Below are 24,218 nucleotides of genomic sequence, written 5' to 3'. Positions count from 1 at the left end.
TTCATAGTGTGGCGCATATTTGTAACAGTGTTAAAGTTGTTTATATGGCCACCCTCAGTGTGACCTGTATGGCTGTTGACCAAGTATGCTTGCATTCACTTGTGTGTGTGAAAAGCTGTAGATATTATGTGACTGGGCTGGCACACAAAGGCAGTGGCTTTAAGGTTTATTGGCACTCTGTACTTCTCCCTACGTCCATGTACACAGCGGTGTTTTAAAAAGTCATACATTTTACATTTTGAAACCTATACCGATCATTTTGAAACCGATACCGATAATTTCCGATATTACATTTTAAAGCATTTATCGGCCGATAATATCAGCAGTCCGATATTATCAGACATCTCTATTTGAAACATATCCTGCATTGCCAGGATTGGGTAGGTCGGTTTAACGCTCCACACTCACTTCTCCCGCCTTGTTGTGTTGAAAACAACTAGGAGCTTCCTGAAACCAGGAAATGTGTGCCTTCATCATGTGTTGCTGATCGAGCACCGACACAGAATTTGTCGGATTCTGAAGTGGTATAAGAATCGGAACGAAAGTGTGATGATTATTCTTCTAAGCAGAGGTGTAGCACCAAATTTTAGGCCCCCCATCCCACCTTAAACCCAACATTGCCGATCCATACACACACACCTGATATGTTTACATGCACTAAAAAAAATCATTGCATGGATTTGGTTAAAACCATCTTTTTAAAACCAATCAATCAATCAATCAATGTTTATTTATATAGCCCTAAATCACAAGTGTCTCAAAGGGCTGCACAAGCCACAATGACATCCTCGGTACAGAGCCCACATAAGGGCAAGGAAAAACTCACACCAGTGGGACGTCGATGTGAATGACTATGAGAAACCTTGGAGAGGACCCCATATGTGAGTAACCCCGCCTCTAGGGGAGACCGAATGCAATGGATGTCGAGTGGGTCTGACATAATATTGTGAGAGTCCAGTCCATAGTGGATCCAACATAATAGTAAGAGTCCAGTCCATCTACTGGTCTATTTAAAGGCTAGAGTATACAAATGAGTTTTAAGATGGGACTTAAATGCTTCTACTGAGGTAGCATCTCTAATTGTTACCGGGAGGGCATTCCATAGTGCTGGAGCCCGAATAGAAAACGCTCTATAGCCCGCAGACTTTTTTTTGGGCTCTGGGAATCACTAATAAGCCGGAGTTCTTTGAACGCAGATTTCTTGCCGGGACATATGGTACAATACAATCGACAAGATAGGCTGGAGCTAGACCGTGTAGTATTTTATACGTAAGTAGTAAAACCTTAAAGTCACATCTTAAGTGCACAGGAAGCCAGTGCAGGTGAGCCATTATAGGTCTAATATGATCAAACTTTCTTGTTCTTGTCAAAAGTCTAGCAGCCGCATTTTGTACCAACTGTAATCTTTTAATGCTAGACATAGGGAGACCCGAAAATAATACGTTACAGTAGTCGAGACGTAACGAACGCATGAATAATGATCTCAGTGTCGCTAGTGGATAAAATAGAACGAATTTTAGCGATATTACAGAGATGAAAGAAGGCCGTTTTAGTAACACTCTTAATGTGTGACTCAAACGAGAGAGTTGGGTCGAAGATAATACCGTATTTTCCGCACTATAAGGCGCACCGGATTATTAGCCGCACCTTCAATGAATGGCATATTTCATAACTTTGTCCACCAATAAGCCGCCCCGGACTATAAGCCGCGCCTACGCTGCGCTAAAGGGAATGTCAAAAAAACAGTCAGATAGGTCAGTCAAACTTTAATAATATATTAAAAACCAGCGTTCTAACAACTCTGTTCACTCCCAAAATGTACGCAAATGTGCAATCACAAACATAGTAAAATTCAAAATAGTGCAGAGCAATAGCAACATAATGTTGCTCGAACGTTAATGTCACAACACACAAAATAAACATAGCGCTCACTTTCTGAAGTTATTCTTCATTCGTAAATCCTTCGTCTTCGGTGTCCGAAGTGAAAAGTTGGGCAAATTTACGATCCACTGGCAGATGTTGGCGTCGTCTGGCGCTGCCTCCTCGTCTTAGTGAAGGTGTGTTCGCCTTCTGTCATCCATTGTTCCCACGCAGTTAGCAGTCTAGCTTCGAATGCCCTGTTGACACCAATATCTAGCGGCTGGAGGTCTTTTGTCAATCCACCCGGAATGACGGCGAGTATTGAATTAAGCGCGTAAGCGTGTCTCTCAATGTGCTGTTATGAGCTAGCAAATATAACAACTACACTACCCAGCATGCAACGATAGTTACGAGCATGCGCGGTAGCCCTGAGAAGCGTTGTATGCTGGCAGTTAGCACGCTGTGAGTAAACGTTGAGAACTCAGTTAACACGCCTCGTCTGCATTATTTATAATTAGACAGACAACACACTTAATAGGAGCCATTTTGGGGTCTTTACATAAACACACAAATGGAAATGAAACGTCACATATCCCAGCATGCACCGCGCGCTTCTTCTACGGGGAAAAAAGATGGCGGCTGTTTACCGTAGTTGCGAGACCTAAACTTTATGAAAATGAATCTTAATATTTATCCATATATAAAGCGCACCGGGTTATAAGGCGCACTGTCAGCTTTTGAGAAAATTTGTGGTTTTTAGGTGCGCCTTATAGTGCGGAAAATACGGTACCCAGATTCTTTACTGAGTCGCCTTGTGTAATTGTTTGGTTGTAAAATGTTAAGGTGGTATTATTAAATAGATGTCGGTGTTTAGCAGGACCGATAATCAGCATTTCCGTTTTCTTGGCGTTAAGTTGCAAGAAGTTAGCGGACATCCATTGTTTAATTTCATTAAGACACGCCTCCAGCTGACTACAATCCGGCGTGTTGGTCAGCTTTAGGGGCATGTAGAGTTGGGTGTCATCAGCATAACAATGAAAGCTAACACCGTATTTGCGTATGATGTCGCCTAGCGGCAGCATGTAGTTACTAAAGAGTGCAGGGCCAAGAACCGAACCCTGAGGAACTCCGCACGTTACCTTAACATAGTCCGAGGTCACATTATTATGGGAGAGACAAACACATGTAAAAAATGTAATTAGAGCGTTGACTTTTTAAATATGGGATTAACATAGCTAGAATATATATATTTGATTAGTATTAGAACCGGCCCGCAGGCCACAGCCGCCTGCTGCTGTTTTGCACGCACCAATACTCCATCAGTGTTGAAGCTAGGAATTTTCAAAATGGGGTCCCAGGGACCCCATCAAGTCATTAAAAATGGGGTCACACAGTAAATATTTGGGGTCCCACTTTTTTGTAAGCGTTTTGAAAACAAATGATAAATGCATGCATTATCCTGTTATATCTCACATTCTATTTTGTGTTTTGGAAAAATGTTGTCATAAATGTTGCTTAATTGATGAAAAAAAAACAAAAAAAAACCCACATTTTTATACATATGTATATTCAGTTATAAACGTTCATTGACTTTCTTCTTTCCTTCATGGATCTAAACTTTACCGCTGCCGGTACTTTTTTCAATATTTTCAGAATGTGTTTGTTCTATTTTTGGCCAAAGTAAGACAAAGAAAACAATCTGAAGTTGTCTTTATTTTTTAGTTTTAATGCCATGATTTTAGTAGTCCGGCCCGCGTGTGCACAGATTTTCCTCCATGCGGCCCCTGAGCTTAAATGAGTTTGACACTACTGCCCTGAACAATTAGGTTTTGTTTAAAAACAAAACAAATTAGGAATAGGTCAATTTTACAAAGAGTGCTAGCAAATGTAATATAAAGCGGACAGAATATGATTTTGAAGAATCATAACTTGAATATGATTATAAATCTGTCAAGTTTCCATTTAGTGTAGAGATGATCTGATACACATAGGTTTGTCAGTGGAAAATACGAATCATAATAATACATCATTATTATTATTAGGATTTTATTATTTTTATTGTATCTTCTGGGTGTTGAGCTCCTCCCGTCTTTAAAACCTAGTGACGTAAATCGAAAAGTTTGTATAGTGAAGAAAATTTCTCCATAAGAAACAATGTAAATTAAATAATGGGTTTCAGCCTCGACAAGCTGACAGCTGCTCACCCTCTCACTGAGGTGGGCACTATGATTGACCGACATGTCAACTTAATGTGTATTATATTCATGCATGACAGCATTTTGTTGTGAGCTGTGAGGTGTGTCTGTTGAAATCTTGGTGTTTATTTTTTTACAAATGATGACAGATGTGAACGAGAGCTTGTATTTTCTGTGTGATGATGGAAATGGGAAGGGTGGTTGTAATGTATAAGTATGTGTCAATGAGAGGTCATTTTATGACTGTTCTTAATTTGATTACATGCTATAGTATACTTGAATTGTTATAGTTTTATTGCATGTTATTGTATATTTTAAATTTAGGTAACCAGGGACTACAGATGGAAATTAGCTGTTAAACTATAATCTGGTGCAGAACATACCTGTCTTTGAGCTTAATGTATCTGTGCATTGTCCCTTCCAATACAGACTAAACTAAACAAAAATCCATATTTTAATGGTTTGTACATTTTGAACACAGTATAAAGTGATATACAGTACTGTATATCAACCAAACATAACAAGGGGGTGATGAATCAACTGTCTCTTTATTAACAAGCCAAAACAACTATAACGACAAGCTGCTGTCCTCTGTATGCAACTCGTGCACACACATGCAGAAGTCTCTATAGTGCCCTCACAAACGATCAGAAACCACAAAAATCCTTAACTTTAACAACCGTATTGCTACACTAATAAACATTTAAAAAAAGTAAAATACACTTACATTAACTGACGAAAAAAAGCCGACAGACAGAGGGAGAGAAAGGAGGGATTGTGGGACGGGGTTGTGTGTGTGTGTATGTGTGCTTTGGAAGAGGCGCCGCTGAACGAGAGGTAGCTCTTTCCCTCCGCCGTGATATAAGTCTGCAATGGCATATTTTTCCCGAAAAGTCCGGTCTAATCACAATTAAAACTTGCTGTCGATTCTTCCATACTTGTGAGCGCCATTAATGTACTTTTTTGGCGTTACAAACCCAGAAAAGGCACACACGCTGAACACTGAGAAGTAACTAGTAGTGTACGACTCCCCAAAAATGCTGCGCTGTGCTTTGTGCCTGCAGGCAGGACTCAAAATGAATAACTGAATGAAGCAATCGTACACAGAGACATAGTTCGCACACAGAGGCATATTTAGTGCCATCTACAAGTTTGCAAATGGAAGGGTTCGTAAATCAAGGTTCCACTGTATGACGTCATTTTCTTAGAACTTACATACACTACACATACACCTGAAAAAAAAAGTCCTGAAGCATGTTTACTTGTGCAAAGTTAGACAGCCAGTTAACATTTAAACGGCCTTCAATAAGCATACAAGGTTGGTCTTTTCTTGTATTTTAGTGAAGTTATTTATAAAAAGTTAAACATGGTAGGCTATAGACTACTAGGAGCTAGCAGCTACACAACAGCTAAGTACACAAGCTAGACATACGTAACCAGTGTCCTTAATTAAACAATATTTCATTTTAAAACATTTGTCAATATAAGCAAGTATCAAATAATTGTAGTTGCATGTTACGATACAAAAGTCTTCAAAGCAGAAGCGTATAAGAAAGTAAACGTGTCCGCATCAATGAACTTACTGCGTGATGCGTTCAATTAAATTAATTACTGTGACCTCTAGGTGTCGCCAAAAACAAAATTAACACTCCATGTCAAAAGCATCAATTTGTCATAAGGTTACTGTTTGTCATACCTATTATTGTTCTCTGAGCCCTTTCTAACATTCCACAGTACACAACAATAAAAGTATGTGTGATTCGTGTTGATATAGTATCGGATTATTATCAGTATCGGCCAATACTCAAGCCTCCAATATCTGTATAATATCAGAAGTGAAAAAGTTGTATATATACACCCCTAATTTTAAGACGATGTCTGTCAACACAAAAACACATTCACTGACTGTCATCCAATTAGAAACCTGAAAAACCAACAACAGTTGGCATTATAAAGCCTGTGTTCATTAATATAGTGATATAATAGATATAATTAGCTTTAAAATCAGCGCACCCTTACATAGCACCCAGACAAAGATGTTTTTTAAATCGCCTGGGAGTTACATTTGTGTTTTGCGTGATCTCTCCATCTATTTTCTACCGCTTGTCCCTTTTAGGGTCACGGGGGGACTGAAGCCTATCCCAGCTGCATAGTATGTGTCAATTGTCTAAGAAGAAGAGTGCAGAGTATATTTAAACACAAACCATTGCGTAGAGTGGATGCTTTTACCTCGCAAATGACTTTTCATGTTGAAAGTCTGTGGTCTGCATGAAGAGAGGACTGGAGGAGAGGGAGGGTGAACAATGGAGCGGATGGACCATAAATCAGTACTGTAGGAGGAAGATAGGAAGTTGGGGGTTGGGTAGGATGAAGTGTGTTTATTATATCTTTCTGAGAACCAGCATACTCTGCAGTGGATTTTTTGTGTTTTGCATGGATATAGAAATGTGTAACTCTGACAAAATAACTGAATGTGCACTGGAGAGGACGCAAGGTATTAGGAGGATAAAGTAAATACCAACCCCAAAAAGGACATGTAATAGAGATGAAGGGCTAAAATAAATGGCCTCCTTTTACATTTGTTAGCACATTTTTTGTGTGTTTTTGTGTATGTATACATATATATACAGTATATACGCATACATTCGTAGTATACATATATATACAGTATAAATACATATGCAGTTGTAGTCAAAAGTTTACATACACTTGTAAAGAACATAATGTCATGGCTGTCTTGATTTTCCAATAATTTCTACAACTCAAATTTTTTTGTGATAGAGTGATTGGAGCACATACTTGTTGGTCACAAAAAACATTCATGAAGTTTGGTTCTTTTATGAATTTATCATGGGTCTACTGAAAATGTGACTAAATCTGCTGGGTCAATCATCAACAATCACCTGACATCACATGGACAAAGATAATACCTTCTGGAGAAAAGTTATGTGGACAGATGAAACAGAAATTGAGCTGTTTGGCCACAATACCCAGCAATATGTTTGGAGGAGAAAAGGTGAGGCTTTTAATCCCAGGAACACCAATCCTACCGTCAAGCATGGTGGTGGTAGTATTATGCTCTGGGCCTGTTTTGCTGCCAATGAAACTGGTGCTTTACAGAGAGTAAATTGGACAATGAAAAAGGAGGATTACCTCCAAATTCTTCAGGACAACCTAAAATCATCAGCCCAAAGGTTGGGTCTTGGGCGCAGTTGGGTGTTGCAACAGAACAATGACCCCAAACACATGTCAAAAGTGGCAAAAGAATGGCTAAATCAGGCTAGAATTAAGGTTTTAGAATGGCCTTCCCAAAGTCCTGATTTAAACATGTGGACAATGCTGAAGAAACAAGTCCATGTCAGAAAACCAACAAATTTAGCTGAACTGCACCAATTTTGTCAAGAGGAGTGGTCAAAAATTCAACCAGAAGCTTGTGGATGGCTACCAAAAGCGCCTTATTGCAGTGAAACTTGCCAAGGGACATATAACCAAATATTAACATTGCTGTATTAAGTTAAAGTTAAAGTAGCAATGATTGTCACACACACACTAGGTGTGGTGAAATTTGTCCTCTGCATTCGACCCATCCCTTGATCACCCCCTGGGAGGTGAGGGGAGCAGTGGGCAGCAGCGATGCCGCGCCCGGGAGTCATTTTTTGGTGATTTAACCCCCAATTCCAACCTTTGATGCTGAGTGCCAAGCAGGGAGGTAATGGGTCCCATTGTTATAGTCTTGTTAGTCTTGTTATGACTCGGCCGGGGTTTGAACTCACAACCTACCGATCTCAGGGTGGACACTCTAACCACTAGGCCACTGAGTAGGTGAAAATGTATACTTGTATGTATACTTGTATGTATATGTATACGTCAGTCGACCCATAATAAATTCATATAATAATCAAACTTCATGAATGTTTTTTGTGACCAACAAGTATGTGCTCTAATCACTATATCACAAAAAAATAAGAGTTGTAGAAATGATTGGAAACTCAAGACAGCCATGACATTATGTTCTTTACAAGTGTATGTAAACTTTTGACCACGACTGTATGTCAGGGAAATGATAGCACAGGCATGTTTTTACTGTTTTTGTGAAGCAGTTCAAGATTAAAAGAGTTGGCTTAGACTTACAAAAAGACATGCAGTCATATTTCGGCTCTGAATCGTAATCATATAATATGTTCTCTAACTGGAGTCACCTCCAAAGGTAGACAAGATTGTGCAGGGACACTCGGGAGTGAATTATGGTTGGTCAGTGCAAAGTGAAAGGACACTGAACATGGCGGATGACATGAGAGATGTTCAATTGAAGGTCTGGGCGATATCCACCATGATGTATACGGTGCCATCTGTAGCTTTTAATCACACAAATGCATGCTTCTACATTCGGATGGAGACTCCTACCTGGCATCTACCCTCACTTTGCCCTTTAAGGCCAACAACGTCTCTGTCTTTGTTGCCCTCTTTCATCTCACTGATTGATCCCTGCCCTTCCTCCATCGTGCACGGATGCTATTTGTGTGCCGTCAGCCTCTCTTTCCCCCTATCACTTTAACCCGCCAAAGTAATGGCCCGTATCCCTGCACGATTTAATGGCACCGTTGTATCGCTGCACCGGCTGCAGGCTATTACAGGAGGCCACAAAGCCACCACAAAGCTCTCAAGGTGGGTTTTCTTTCATGTAGTCTGGTTGGCTTTGCTATCCTTTCAGTGCGCTGATCTATCTGCTACTTTGTCGCATGAATTGATATTTTCATCTGTTGTTTTCTTTTGTGTTCCTCTTCCACCGTCATGACTCAAATTCCATCTGATACTAAGGCTACAAGATTCCCTGTGTGGACATCAGGGCTTTATGGGTAATGCTCCCTCTTAGATATTAAATAGACAAACCCCTTTGGTGGTTTAAAGCAAAAGGCAGCTCAGATGAAATATAGGACATTATTTACATTGCAGTACAACTGCTCCTGCATGCTAAAATTCACCTTCTGCAATCTCCACTGGCACTGTGCAGGGTTAAAAACATCATTTTCTTCCAACGTGTAGCTGTTGTTTGAGTAGATGTTATCACCTTTTTGACCCCGGGGCCCAACTTTTCCACTACAGAGAGGCCCGGGTCCACTTGAATATTAACCCTGAATTAGTAATCTTACTCTTGATTTGGCAATATATCCATCCATCCATCCATTTTCTACCGCTTATTCCCTTTGGGGTCGCGGGGGGCGCTGGAGCCTATCTCAGCTACAATCGGGCGGAAGGCGGGGTACACCCTGGACAAGTCGCCACCTCATCGCAGGGCCAACACAGATAGACAGACAACATTCACACACTAGGGCCAATTTAGTGTTGCCAATCAACTTATCCCCAGGTGCATGTCTTTGGAGGTGGGAGGAAGCCGGAGTACCCGGAGGGAACCCACACAGTCACGGGGAGAACATGCAAACTCCACACAGAAAGATCCCGAGCCCGGGATTGAACCCAAGACTACTCAGGACCTTCGTATTGTGAGGCAGATGCACTAACCCCTCTGCCACCGTGAAGCAATATATATGTTTATGAAATAAATTGTCAATAACAGTTAAGTGCAAATAAAAATACAGCTTTACCACTTTAGTTCAAATTTTTGCGCTGAAGAAACTTCTGTGACTTCAGCTCCAGAGAAGAAGAAACAGATATTTTTTGGCGGCCCTCTAGAAGGCCGTAGGGTTAAGAAACACTAATCTACAGTATATAAGCACAATTCCCACAACGTTCTAGTATACTACTACTACTGCAAGGTTTACAGTAAAACAGAGGGAAGGTTACCACTGTACCAGAGTAGGCGCTTTTCCACTGCAAATGACTTTTACAGGAACTTTCCCTTTTACCTCGGAAAATAAAGTTCCCCCTGTGTTTTCACCAAAAACTACCCGAGTAGATTTAGTTCTTCAGGAACTTTTCACAGTTCCTGCCAGCTACATGGGCCTTTTAGAAGGTTCCTGGAACCTTATTGTGGGTGGGCTGTGCTGTCGACCGTTGATTGGTTGAACAAGGTGGGGGCATTCCTAAAACTTATTTTTCAAACACACGACTGCCATTACATAATGCACGACGGCTTATTTGTCATTTCTTGCGTATTTCTGTTATAAAAAACTTGACAACAGAGAGAAAGACGAAGAAAAGTAACTTTCGACTTGCAGGAACTTTTGATCAATTAAACTATCTTGCAGTGTTTTTACTTTTAGTCTTTAAACTATATGCAGTTTATTGTTGTTAATTACTTTTTACAAACTTAATTTTGTTAAGCGAAGCTACGAGAAGTGGACTGACCCTTTTAAACATAGTTACAGTGGAGTATAAAGCAAATTTAGAGACTTCGTTGGAGAAATGTAAAATAAGGGAAGCAGCACACGAGTGAAATGAAAGTAAATGACATCTAATATTAACTATTTACTTTTTTACATATTGTAAAAGTATAGTAACACTCCATTTGTGTAGTTACTATCCTCAACCCGAATGAACAGAATGTTAATGCTAACAAGCTAACGCTAAAGCTGATGTGTTAATAAAAAGCCTGACTTTTTATGAACAATTCTGTACACTTTATTTTTTAAATCATAGTGTTTTGTATATAATTGCTTTGTATTTCATTTACTTACTTTTTAGTAAAATAACTCTGACCTATTATTGTCTGTTTATTTACATGGTATCAGTGTAGAAATATAGTAAACCACTCCTCCATACTCAATCAGCCTGATTTGTATAAGTTACCCTGAACTGTGAAATGCAGTGGAAAAACACAAACCACACACTTCTCCAGGGACCTAAAGTTCAGGGAACCATGGAAAAGGGCCTATTGTATCCCATTGGACGTCGTCTGAATGTGTTTTCATCCACATCCAATGTGTTGAAATCCAGAGTGTACTGTAGATGCTGTACTCAGCTTGTTTTTTTGTTTTTTTCAGTCAATAACAGATTGTTGATAAATTCAGAGTCGTGTATAAAGAGAGTAAGGACAACTAACAGTAAGTGCCATGTTTGCTATCAAGGATGTGTGTGGCTGTGCCCGGAAGCATGCATTGCGATCATTCTGACAGTAGTTTTCCTGACAAAATTTACTTTAATAATATGTTTAAATATAGTTTTAAACATACTTCTGCTCATAAACTTACATTAAGATGTTTTTATTTTGTTAAAGTATAATTTTGCAGTCGTATTTGATGCTGTATCCTTTCATGCAGTGTTTAGTGACAAGCAGACTGTATAACATGCTCCCGACAGCGCAGTAAAATACACAGATCAACCAAAAAAAGGTTGATGTATATATGTATGTATAAATATACATATATATATATATATATATATATACATATATATATATATATATATATATATATATATATATATATATATATATATATATATATATGTATACAGATATATATATATATGTATATATACACACACATATATATATATATATATTTGTATATATATATATGTATATATATATGCATGTATGTATATATGTATGTATATACAGTGTATATATATATATATATATATATATATATGTATGTATGTATGTATGTATGTATGTATGTATGTATGTACCAGTGACGTGCAGTCACTAGAGGCAGGTGAGGCGGGGCCTCACCTGCCTTCATGGAAAGAAAAAAAAATGTAAAAAGAAAAAAATGGTATTAAATTGTTATATTTATCCAGTAATTATACTATAAAGTTATTTTCCATTTAACTTCACCAGTTTTAGATTATTTTTATTTAAAATCGCTGAATTTTCACATTTGCCATTCAAATACTGAGAAGAGACGGTGCGGTGAACAGCAGCCAGTTGAGGCACGTCACTGCGTTGTGCCTCACCATGGATTCTGGACTCGGCTAACTGCTGGTCTGCTGTGCAGTGAGACCGTATTGCTATATGAATTATATTATACATTTCCATAGTTTAGTTAGCTGAGGTATATAATGTACAGTGTCTTTTGTCAACAACTGTATGTGTGTAACGTATTTCTTGTGCTGAGCGATCATAAAACGGCTGCAAAAGACGCACTGGCTGAGGCTCGCAGTAATCCGCCTCCTGCACCCCCGCCGTAGAAAGCACCCCCTGACGGGAGTGTTATATCAACTAAAGCCCACACTTAAACTTTCCACGTGCAAGATTGAATCTATTTAAAAAAGTTATTTCATAAGAAGCCAAAAAGTGCAAAAACAATAATGTTCGTGTTGGAGGAGTTGTGAATGACTGCAGGGCCACAACATTAGGTACACCTGCAGACTGCAGGTGTATCTAATTCACAACTCCTCCAACACGAACATTATTGTTTTTGCACTTTTTGGCTTCTTATTAAATAACTTTTGCAACCTATTTTTATGGGCTTTCCTCTTTGTGATGTAAAGTTCCTGTTATGCGCTGTTATACAGTATATGCCTTGAGCTCTTATTTTGAAGGCGCTAAGAGCGGAAGCGATGAGTTGGAGTGGAGCGCAGGCTTTTGAAAGAAGGTAAATAAAGTGGTCCTCGTGTAAACTGGAGCCTCCGTGTTTGTTATTTTGTAGTTTCATACAGTATAGGCGACATTTATAAACCCTCGGTTACACTTTTTTAAATAGATCCAATCTTGCACGTGGAAAGTTTAAGTGAGGGCTTTAGTTCATATAACACTCCCGTCAGGGGGTGCATTAATCCAGCACAACAGCGGCGCATGGACTTCATTTATAAGTAAAGGTAAGACCATAATAACGTTTTTTTATTAAATGTGCTTTTTTGTGTGCTACAGTTTGTATGTGTAAAGTTAAAGTTAAGTTAAAGTACCAATGATTGTCTCACACACACTAGGTGTAATGAAATTTGTCGTCTGCATTTGACCCATCCCCTTTTTCACCCCCTGGGAGGTGAGGGGAGCAGTGGGCAGCAGCGGCGCATCGCCCGGGAATAATTTTTGTTGATTTAACCCCCAATTCCAACCCTTGATGCTGAGTGCCAAGCAGGGAAGAATGCTGGTATGAGCTTTTAAACATAACCCGTTAACTGCTGCCAATCAAATGGTGAATAAGATACTCTTTAGGGTTCATACGTTTGTAAATCTGACTGTGATGAAGTCAGTGCCTCACCAACCATGAACCTCGCCGCACGTCACTGGTATGTATATATGTATACAGTATATATGTATATATATATACAGTTTATATATATATGTATATATATATATATGTATGTATATATGGATGTTATGTATGTATATGTATATATATATATATATGTATTGCATATATATACATATGTATTTATATATATCTGCGATGAGGTGGCGACTTGTCCAGGGTGTACCCCGCCTTCCGCCCGAATGCAGCTGAGATAGGCTCCAGCACCCCCCGCGACCCTGAACAGGACAAGCGGTAGAAAATGGATATATATATATATATATATATATAGGACTGGCAGACAGCACAGAGGCACTAATCATGGCAGCACAAGAACAGGCCATAAGCACTAGAGCCATAGAGGCCAGGATCTACCTACTATATACAGTAACTGTATATATATATATATATATATATATATATATATATATATATATATAAATCCATAATTTACTGTTGATTTGCTTGTATGTGTGTAATCATTAAAAAATATATATATATATATTAATAACAGTGTGTCAACTGTGTATCAATACACAAGTTTACACGACCAATAAACTATTCAATAAAAAGAGAGGTCGAATGAGGAAGTGGAGTGTAGGCATAGTTTCAGCTGTGGCCAGCTCAAAGTTGGAAGCAAACATGGCTCCCTGTGGTCACGTGAGTGCTTTTTGACCAATAATTTAGGAGATAGTCTGAAACCGAGTTGGCCATACTCTCTTTACACACAACTCTGGATTAATTCAAGCACTGCTGACACCTAGCAGGATGCATGTGTATTGTTCAAGCATGAATTAAGACACTAATACAGGATGTCCCCCCAACCCCTGACATCTCACCACCCCACCTTTTGATAAGCACTGCCCTGGAGCTTGTTTATGAGCACCAAACGTAAGAACAATCATCTGTTTGCTCCCGTTCTAGAGAGGGGAGGTTCCTAAAGTTTCAGCGTTTCATGATGTCGTAAAGTAAAAATGTTCTATCGCTTGTCCCTCTCGGGGTCGCGGGGGGTGCAGGAGTCTATCCCAGCTGCACTCTGGCGGAAGGCGGGGTACACCCTATACAAATCGCCACCTCATCGCAGGGCCAACACAGATAAGAGACACATCCTAAAATAAAGATTAGAGTTTGGCCAAATATCAGTCTCAGCTATGAGTTGTGTACAGCAGCTGTAAGTTTGATCTTTGTGGTTTTGTTCAGTAGTTAGGACAATCTAGCATGATGTTGAAAAGGACTGTGCTGTAAGCCACAAGAGGGCTACATTTACTCCGTTAAATGTAATTAAATAACTTTTTTGGATAAATTGTACTTGTCAGGGTAGTTCTAATGCAACAAATGTTTTACTTCTACTTGCGTATTTTTATGAAGACGACACTACTTTAAATGCGTTACTAAGTTTAATTTCCATCACTATCATCATTATATTTATTTTAGGGCTGTTGAGCACAACCCTACAATATTTACTTGCGAACTATGAAAAATAACATTTATATCATGCACTGTCATCTGTGTCAGGAGAAATGTTTGCATTTCAGCCTACAAAAATTTCACTTCCAACTAGAGAAAACATGTTGCGATCGCTAAGTTGTAGACGTTGTGGATGTTGTTTAGTTTTTAGCTGCCCATACGCTAACATTAGCCCTGTTATAACGTCCTAATTGTGCATCTTATGTACACACACACACACACACACACACGGACACACACACACATACACATTCTTGTATTTGTTACCTTCTTGAGACCTCAGAAAAATTCCTACCTCTTTAGGATCACCCTTTCAAGATATATAAAGATTTGTATTTACAACATTAATAATATATACATACTATGCAAATATAGAAAAGATAAGCTTTTAGTTAATTTTTTTTTTTTGTGAATATTTTTGTTTGTAATTGGTTTTTAATCTTCAATCTTCAATCTTCTGGCCAACAGGGGACCACTTCAAATGTTGACACACACTTGTTATTTCATATGGTGACCAGAGGGGGAGCACTTTTAAAAGCGACACACAGTCATTTTGAAAAATCCCTCCTTTTTGGGACCACCCTGGTCCCAATGTTGATAGATTTCACCACCAGGGGTGCAAACGAGACATTCTCTATTTGATGCAATGGTTTTCCGTATTGGGACCATGGTTAATGTCCTAACTTGTCCACCGTTCCTCATATGGAAGGTACTTTTCCATACTGTTGTCTCAAGAAGGGTAGAAATACAAGAACACCCACACCCACACACACACACACACACACACAAACTATGTTTGTAGTGTAACTTTAATGAAAAAATTTTACTAAATAATAGAGTTACGCACCAGTTGCTCAGTAATTGAGTATTTTTTTTCACTGAATTCTTACTCAAGTAATTGTTTGGATGACTACTTTTTACTTTTACTTAAGTCATATTGTTCTAAAGTAACAGTATTCTTTCTAGAGTACAATTGTTTCATATAATTACATTAGTGTTTTTACGTTTGTAGCGGCCCTCCCCCATCCCCCTGCAATTTAAACGAACATTTAAAACCCTACTATTTTTTAATGTGTACCTTTTTACCCATTACCTGTCTTTTACTTCAATGCTTCCATCTTAGTTTTGTTTTTGGTCTCAGCAAACTCTACCGCCCCTCACCTTCCACTTCCCATCTGCCTCTAATCCCACGCGGGTGTTTTTGGAGCGCTACCTTGCATCAAGAGTCTGTGGGAATCATCACCATGATCAGTGGAAGTCTTTTAGTCTTTTTCTACTATTTAGAGTTTAGGCCACAATGCGTTCAGTTTAACTTAAACAATGCTTCTTCCCATCCCAGTTGCTTTTACTGTCTTCCCTTGAGGTAGCAGTAAAGTGTATCCATTCGTCACTTCTACATGAATAATTCAGACTGTGGATTTCCATCTGAGATTTTCTGTTTTCACTTGGCTCTACAGATTGGGAGTTAGCGCAGCCACCCCCGACAAATCAATAGAACCATCCTGTTTCAGGAGCGCAGTCTTAGCTGAGTCTAGTTTGGTTATTGAGTTGCATTAATGGGGGGGTAGATGATGTAATGTTTGAGGTACTGATCCGGTTGTAATGGTTTCCCAGGTGACACACAGATAGTATCAACCATAAGATTCAAGTTAACAATATCTTCCCATGTCTTCCTCAGTGTCACTACAGGACATTACAATGAGGAAGGCCTTCAGGAGTTCCACTATCCAAGACCAGCAGCTGTTTGACCGCGAGTCGCTGCCAGTTCCAATGCAGGAGACCTTCCAGGCTTGCGAGCAACCGCCACCTCTCAACATCCTTACGCCTTACAGGTCAGATTCTATGAATTTCCATAAACAACATCCGCCTGGGCCGGGGGTCAGCAACCTGCGGCTCTTTAGCACCGCCCACTGTTTAATATGTTTGTGTTTATGCTTCTGTTTTGTCCTACTAATTTTGGCGGTCCTTGAACTCACCATATTTTGTTTACATGTACAACTTTCTCCGTCGCTGCCACAGACAGACATGTTTTATGCCACTCCTTCTTTGTCTCATTTTGTCCACCAAACGTTTTATGCTGTGCGTGAATGCACAAAGGTGAGCTTTGTTGATGTTATTGACCTGCGTGGAATGCTAACAATCCATGCGAACATGCTATTTAGGCTAGCTGTGTGTACATATTGCGTCATTATGCCTCGTTTGTAGGTATATTTGAGTTCATTTAATTTCCTTTACTTATTTCCTTGTGCATTTAATTTATATTTGCATGTCCCATGACACAATATCTGTATGTAATATTGCCTGTATTTCTGATTGTGTGCCATGTTGTTCCAGACCACAGCAAACGTTACAATGTTGTTCCAGATCACAGCAAACATTACCATGTTGTTCCAGACCACAGCAAACGTTACTCAGCTTGAAAAGATTGTAATGAATCCATTAGAAGAAGACAGCCTGTCCTATCCTTTAACTTGGAGACACACATCTATACCTTTGGCAGCAATCACCAAAAATTATTCAGGGCGTGGCCAGCGCTGCTGCCCACTGCTCCCCTCACCTCCCAGGGGGTGAACACGGGGATGGGTCAAATGCAGAGGACACATTTCACCACACCTAGTGTGTGTGTGACAATCATTGGTACTTTAACATTTAACTTAACTTTAAGTCAGTCATTTCCAGGAGTTATCTAACCCTCTGAGGCACTAACTTAATGTGTTGCCTTCATTATAACACTTAAATAAGGCTTTTAACTTTTTGCAGCTCCAGACAGATTATTTTTTTGTATTTTTGGTCCAATATGGCTTTTTCAACATGTTGGGTTGCCGACCCGTGGCCTGGGCCATGTCTTCCACTTGTTGCACTGAAGCATGTGGAAAAATTGAGGACGTGTGGCACCCCCTATGGGTTATGCTCAAAATGCTTGGGAAAACATGCAAGCATTCATGTATTACAGATAGCATCAACATTTTATAATTATTAGACAAACGGTCAAAGACTTATGGCAAGTTACTCGCTAAGTCCCGCCCCCAGTGTTTTGCTCCATGGTGGCCATGTTTTTCTACCAATCCCGCTCAAATTTTACACACAGGTGCTTGTCGGTGCCCCATAAGTGTGTACCAAATTTCATGGAGATACAGCCAGACACCTTAAAGTTACAGTGGACAGTTAAGACATGTTGAGTCAATCTGATGCATTGGGTCAAACTTTGGGGTATACTCAGAGTGAGAGGTGGGAATCTTTGGGCACCTCAAGATTCGATTACGATTACGATTCAGGAGCTACGATTCGATTAAAAATCGATTATTGATGCAGTTTTACATTTCGTTTCACTAAATAAGCGTTTATCAGTTGAAACATTTAAAAACAGTGCATAATTCATAATAAGAAACATTAAATAAATTCCCATTACATTTATTATGTTATATTAAACATGTGCAATACTGGAAGTGTGAGGATTCGGTGCCCGGATCATAGTTTGTCGCGTTTTGAGATTCACTTGTGTTTTCAGCACCCTTGAGTTTGTGTTGTTTTAGTTACTATGACGGCAGATTACTTTCACCTGCCTCTGATTGGTGTTCGGGACGCTCACCTGTTCCCGAGCACTAATCAGAGAGCTATTTAGTCTATGCCCTGGCCTCACTCGGCCTGGTGGTTGTGTTTGCTCCCATGCAACAAAGTTACGTTCTCGTTTACGCTCCTAGTCTGTTTTTTTACTAGCATCTTTTGGCTATCCTTCTTGTTTTCCGTGCCGTGGGCACCGCGCAGCATATTTTTGTCTGCATCTAGAATAAATAATTTATCCCCACCTGCAAGCCGCTTCCTGACGTTCCTCTGCATCTTGAAAAGACGACCTCCAGCATCACAATGCCCTGACAGCGTAACAATAAGTGCCTTATAATAAAGATGCTGGTTGGATCTCTCAGGAAAGGTGTCCAGCAGCAGTCAGCCAAATTTTAGACAAGATCTGCATTACATTATTTACAATAAATAAATCGATTATTGACATTTACTAATTGATTTTATAATCTTCCATGTCCAAATTGTGATTAATCTAAAAATCTACCATTTTCCCCCACCTCTACTCAGAGTCGTGTATGAAGAGAGTATGGCCAACTCAGTTTCAGGCGATCCTCAATGATTGGTCAAAAGTCACTCACGTGACTACTACTTTGAGCTGATCCTATGTGTTTGCAGTGCTTCCTCGTTACTTTTTCGACACAAATAGAGAATAGTGGAAAGCTTTTACATCCCTTTCCCCACAACCCGGAAAGAAGACAAGTATGGGAAGTGAAGGTTTGCGAACAACACGTCTCTGTTTCGTTAAGGAGAGATCGCACAGACGCTAATACAAATAGTAACAGAATTAATTAATAAATTCAAGAGATGGCTAAACAGAAACAGACGAATCTCCGTAAAACTAAAATAATGCGATTCAGTAGCAGCAGAAGAGAAAGTCAAACACATATACAAAGAGAGGGACATTGAAAAAGTTAAAAAATCCAAATTCTGGATTTAATAATAGATGGAAAAGCAAACTAAAAATCTTATTAAAAAAATATACAACATAAAGTGGCAAGAAATATGTCAATAATGACTAAAGCAAAATATTTTCTGGACAAAAAAAGCACTCCATATTCTCCAGTGGCGGGCCGTGCGTTTCCCACCTAGGCCTTCAGTGATGTCCGACTTCAATGATTACCTCTCAAAATACTATAATTTATGTCACCACATGACCATTGCTGGAGAAATACTATACAGAAACACATTTACGCACTACAACAGTGTACAAAACGAGTTATTTTCTGGCGCATTTAAAAATCAATAAATCTGTATCAGCAATTAAAACATATCATATGTGGTACTGTCAAAATTAAAATTGCAAAAAACATATTAAACGTGAAAAAATAAAGAAATATAATATTTGAACTCACAATTTGTAGAACCCATTCGACGCCGTATAGCCCCTTGTCGTCGGTTGATTCGAGTGGAAATGGCGGGCATTTCCCCATTTCATCGCCGACCTCGTCTCACAAGATGTAGTTTCTCCTAAGTATCCTTCTTGAAAACGGCCTTGCAAATATATATCTGCCACCTAATCAACATGTTGCTGTCCTTCCTTGTGAGTACCGGCGAGTTTTCTGTGCCTTTCTATGGCTCGTATGGCTCCTGTGCCACTTCCTGTTTTCGCAACTTGTGATTGGATACTCACTTGGGACTCCCCAGCTAGAAGGCCTTACTGACAACAACTCGTGATCTGATTGGCTATCGCAATTGTCTATCAACTCTATGTCCCCGTTCACTTACAGTGCACGGACCCCGCATTGTTGATTCTGAAGGCTTCGGGCAGATTTGGTACAGCATGGCAACATAAGCTAGCTGAATTCTGATTGGATACAAACTCTAACCTAAAAATAACAGCATTGGAAGGAGCATACTATAACATGAAGAGAATATGAATAATTTTAGATATTTAAGGAAAGTAAAAAAAAAAGACTTTTATCTTTAATTATGATCATCATTTCTGGATATGTTAGGCCAGCAGAGAAGGCCTTGCTGGCCCTGACGGCACACCACTGATATTCTCTACTGCTTGCCAGTGTTACCATATCTAAGTCATTGTGCAGAAATATGGGGAAATAAGTACAAAGTTACAAAAAAGAACGATCAGTTAGAATAATACATAACGAGTGGCCACACTAAATTGGCCCGAGTGTGTGAATGTGAGTGTGAAGGGTGTAGCCTGCCTTTTGTCCAAATGCAGCTGGGATAGGCTCCAGCACAGCAGTAGAAATGGATGGAAGGATTGTATATACAGTGATTACACATACATTAGAGGCAGCCACCACACTTGACATGCTTCACACATAATTCATAATTTCTCCATGATAGTTGGTCCAAAGCTAATGATGATTTTGGCAAAATGAGGGTAATAAGTTTTATTTTTGGTTGTTCCTTGTATTTTTTTAACGTTTATTGCGTCGTCAGGTGCCTACTGGTAACGGAACACAGCAGGAATGAAACAGCAGAGTGGGTCAAATACGGCTGTAAAATTATTACTTTTCACGTTTTATCGTAAGTTTATGAGCTGGAGTATGATTAGAATCATACATAGACATATTATTTTGGTTTATTTCGGCAGAAAAACTAACGTCAAAACGACAGCAATTGCATGGATCCGAGCACAGCCGCACAGTAGCGGTCCTGGCACCTGTATGTTCAGCTGGCCATACGCTTTTATACACGACCCTGGGTATACTGTAATAACAGCACCACCATGTGGTGTATCGGTCAGAAATATAATTGCTCAGGCAACACGGTAGAGGGGTATGCTTTGAGAAATGTTCAGTCTTTGGTGTGCAGTGGTTCAAGAAACAAATACCGCCTGAATGCAGTCGCCCTACTTTGTCTATGGGAAAATGACATGAGGGCTATTGAGCGAGGAGAGCAACACTGTGGTATCCAAAAGGAGTTGTGTGGTTGTGTTATCCTTCAGGGTCTGACAGAGCAGAACCAAGCAAGGGGCAGGTGTAGGTGATTGACTCAGTGACGCGATATCCTTCTCTTATTTGAAACGCCTTGTCTAGTGCCAGCTGAGGTCTTCCCGACGGCAGATGTGATTCACACAAGACGACGTATTGCTGAGCAGAAAATGTTCCTAGTTAAGCAGCTGTCTGGTTGGGTCCAGTTTGTATGAGAATGGTCACAGTATTCTTACTTCCCATCGCTGGTCTTATTAGGACCTCTCACTGAGATTATACGTCATGTTTTCATCCCTTACACCGTCTTTTTTTCTTCTTTTGTCCTCTCCTTGACTCTCCTTTACACCTCACACCAGGAGGCTCACTGGGACTTCTCCCCAGGCTTCTAACATGAATCCTGAGTGCCAACACTCCACTTTTATCGCTCGTCCACCAGCAAAATAGAAATTCAGCGCTACATCCCTGCATAATGATTTATGCAAACACCTAAACTCTGCTCACAATTTAGCAGTTTGCACTTGTAGTGTCTCGTTGTAGAATTGGGTCATCTCTATCAGTCGTGCTGCACAGCATCTTGCTGAATTGGTAGCTATATCGTTCAACCAATCAGGGGCCCCTGATTTTGACGGCAGCTCTGTGTACTCTCTCTTGGCAGCATTGTTTTCCTACTGCTCCCAGCGGGGCTCAAACCCAGGTTGCTGGTGTAAAAGGCCGGCATCCTGACTACTGAACTAAAAGCACAGGCGATCTCCCGGACCGCCAGCACTATTTTTGAAGTTGACTGGCCTCTGTTACACCCGCACAGACGTGCATGCGCCCATTGAGAAGAAGATTTTTTAAATGGATAACATTTTTGCATTTTGTTGCTGTTTTGTTGAATAAAATCATGATATTTTTTTTCAAACTGTTTTTTAGAGCAGGGAGTGTTTATGGTTGTTTTTTTGGGGGAGAAAAAGGGTGGTTGAGGGTTTCCCTCAGCCCTGGGGGCCCACCTACATTTAGGCGGCCATGCCTGTATTTCCGTGAAAAGCAAAAATAGTTTAAAAAAAAAATTACAATGGAATTAATGAATGACAAGAGTCCTTTGTATAAAATTTAACAAAATATTTATTTTGTAGCCATTTCCTGCTTTGCCAACAATAAGAAAACTAAAATAGCCCTACCAAACATTAAGCTAAATCAGAGAAAAAGTCAAAAGACTCTTATTTTTGATAATTTGCACAAAAATTAATTATCGAATAATTTGTTTCTGATAAACTTGTATTATTCTAAAACATGCATCCGATACAATTTTAGGTTTAAGTCAAAAAGTGTAAAAAATTTTCAAAATCACAAAAAAGCATAAACAATATAATCAGTATATATTATATACTGTATATAGAGTATGCAGCTGAGATAGACTCCAGCACCCCCTGCGACCCAGAAAGGGAAAAGCGGTAGAAAAAGAATGGACGGATGGATGGATAATATGTAAATATTACATATATGTTATATTTTGTATTGCTACTATGGTACATTTTTAGTCTACTTTATACCTGCATTATCCTTTCCGTCCTTACCCTTTCCATCCTTTGTAACCGAGCTACTGTGTGGAACAATTTCCCTTGTGGATCAATAAAGTTTGTCTAAGTCTAAGTCAAAAAATTGACCAGTCTAGTTGGAATGAAGACAATTGGGTCGGCCGGCCCTGCCTTTTTAGAAACTAGGCAACCCTATCCATGCCTGCCTCAAACACTGTGTGCTATTGTGCTATGCTCAGCCACTACATACACGCTTTAACTTTGTTCTTGTCGACTGAAATAAATGCCATAAATCATATACATCATGCAAGGTTAGAAAAACTATCCTTAAACTATTAAACTTAATGCTTTTTGTCTGTAGCTGACTGCCTAAGCCTGCTTTTAATTTTCACCAAGCAACAAGTGAGGGAGAGGATAGATACAGTATGTCTTATAAACAGGCACTACAGAGACATACTTCTGTTACAACATCATTAAATGTCCTTTTAAAGTAACTATCCAGAGACTCGAGAGTGAGAAAGAGGCTCTCGGCTGTGTGGAAAAAGTGAAATAAATGTTTCTGGTGTTTTTGACAGCATTTTATTTGTTAATGAAGATACCGATTAAATCCCTATGACGACTACACTATAAAAATGGGGGTCCTATCTGTCCCCTTTTGTGTCTTTTTTGCAGTTGTGCGATCATTTTTGCTTGAAGAGAGAACCTTTGATGTGACATCTTGTCTGATCTTTTGATTTTCCCACCCTATAATGTCATACATATACCCTCTGGTGACCATGAGCCACAAAAACCTCTCATAATAGTACAAGTGAGAAGTTATTTGATGGCTCACTTGGGCATATCAAGCATTTTTTCCATTGTGGACATTTAGCTGCAGCCTGTTTTCTTTTGTTAGAGTTCGAAATTCTGTTAAAAGACAAAATACCATGTCCACAAATGTCCCTTGCAGAGGACGCTGGTTCTCAAGCAGGATAATGGAGCTAACCCTGAACCTTAATTTAAGAAATATTAAAGCAGCACTCAGTAGCTTTTCAACCTTCATAAAATGGGATGATACATGGACTTACAACTAGTTGAATGACACCTCTGTCATGGCTCGAGGGGGGTCTGTATCGCTTTCCCTGGCACTAGGCAACTTTGAAGAGGGTGGCAGGAACCGTCACACAAAAAAAAATACAAATGTTCTGACTTGCTTTACGGCATACGTCCCTCCCCCTTTCCCCATTTGTTACAAAGACGGAAGTCGATGCGAATGCTTACGTGCAATTACTGCTATCATGGCAGAAGCTGCAAAACAACCAAAGAAACGAAAAGTTTTGGCTGAGGAGACAAAAAAAGGAATAAGGGAGGTTACCCGGATAAAAGGACAGTCAAGGATCAACATTGGCCAGGCTTTTGGCATGAGCTCAAAGACAAAACAGGATTTTCGACCAAAGCTGCCTTGGCTCTGCTCCTTTCTGGACTAGTAAATAATTGTTGATGCTCAAATCTAAATGATAATGCTAATGTTAGCCATTGGAAATTTGCGTGGTAGCAATAAATAACCAGCAGCTTGATAGT

General features: G+C 39.6%; 1 protein-coding gene across 2 annotated transcripts in view; it reads left to right on the top strand.

Moving 5' to 3' along the window:
* Positions 1-24,218, top strand: part of wasf1 (WASP family member 1) — a 114,459-nt gene that overhangs the window by 67,308 nt on the left and 22,933 nt on the right. For both annotated transcript variants that reach the window (XM_061929845.2, XM_061929844.2), the window contains exon 4: positions 16,338-16,491. In XM_061929845.2, the coding sequence (XP_061785829.2) occupies positions 16,338-16,491 (154 nt within the window). The remainder of the gene's footprint in view (positions 1-16,337; positions 16,492-24,218) is intronic.

The sequence above is a fragment of the Nerophis lumbriciformis genome, linkage group LG34 (assembly GCF_033978685.3).
Source record: "Nerophis lumbriciformis linkage group LG34, RoL_Nlum_v2.1, whole genome shotgun sequence".
Lineage (NCBI taxonomy): Eukaryota > Metazoa > Chordata > Actinopteri > Syngnathiformes > Syngnathidae > Nerophis > Nerophis lumbriciformis.
The sequence above is the reverse complement of the archived record's forward strand: the minus strand, read 5'-3'. Positions and strand labels throughout refer to the sequence as shown.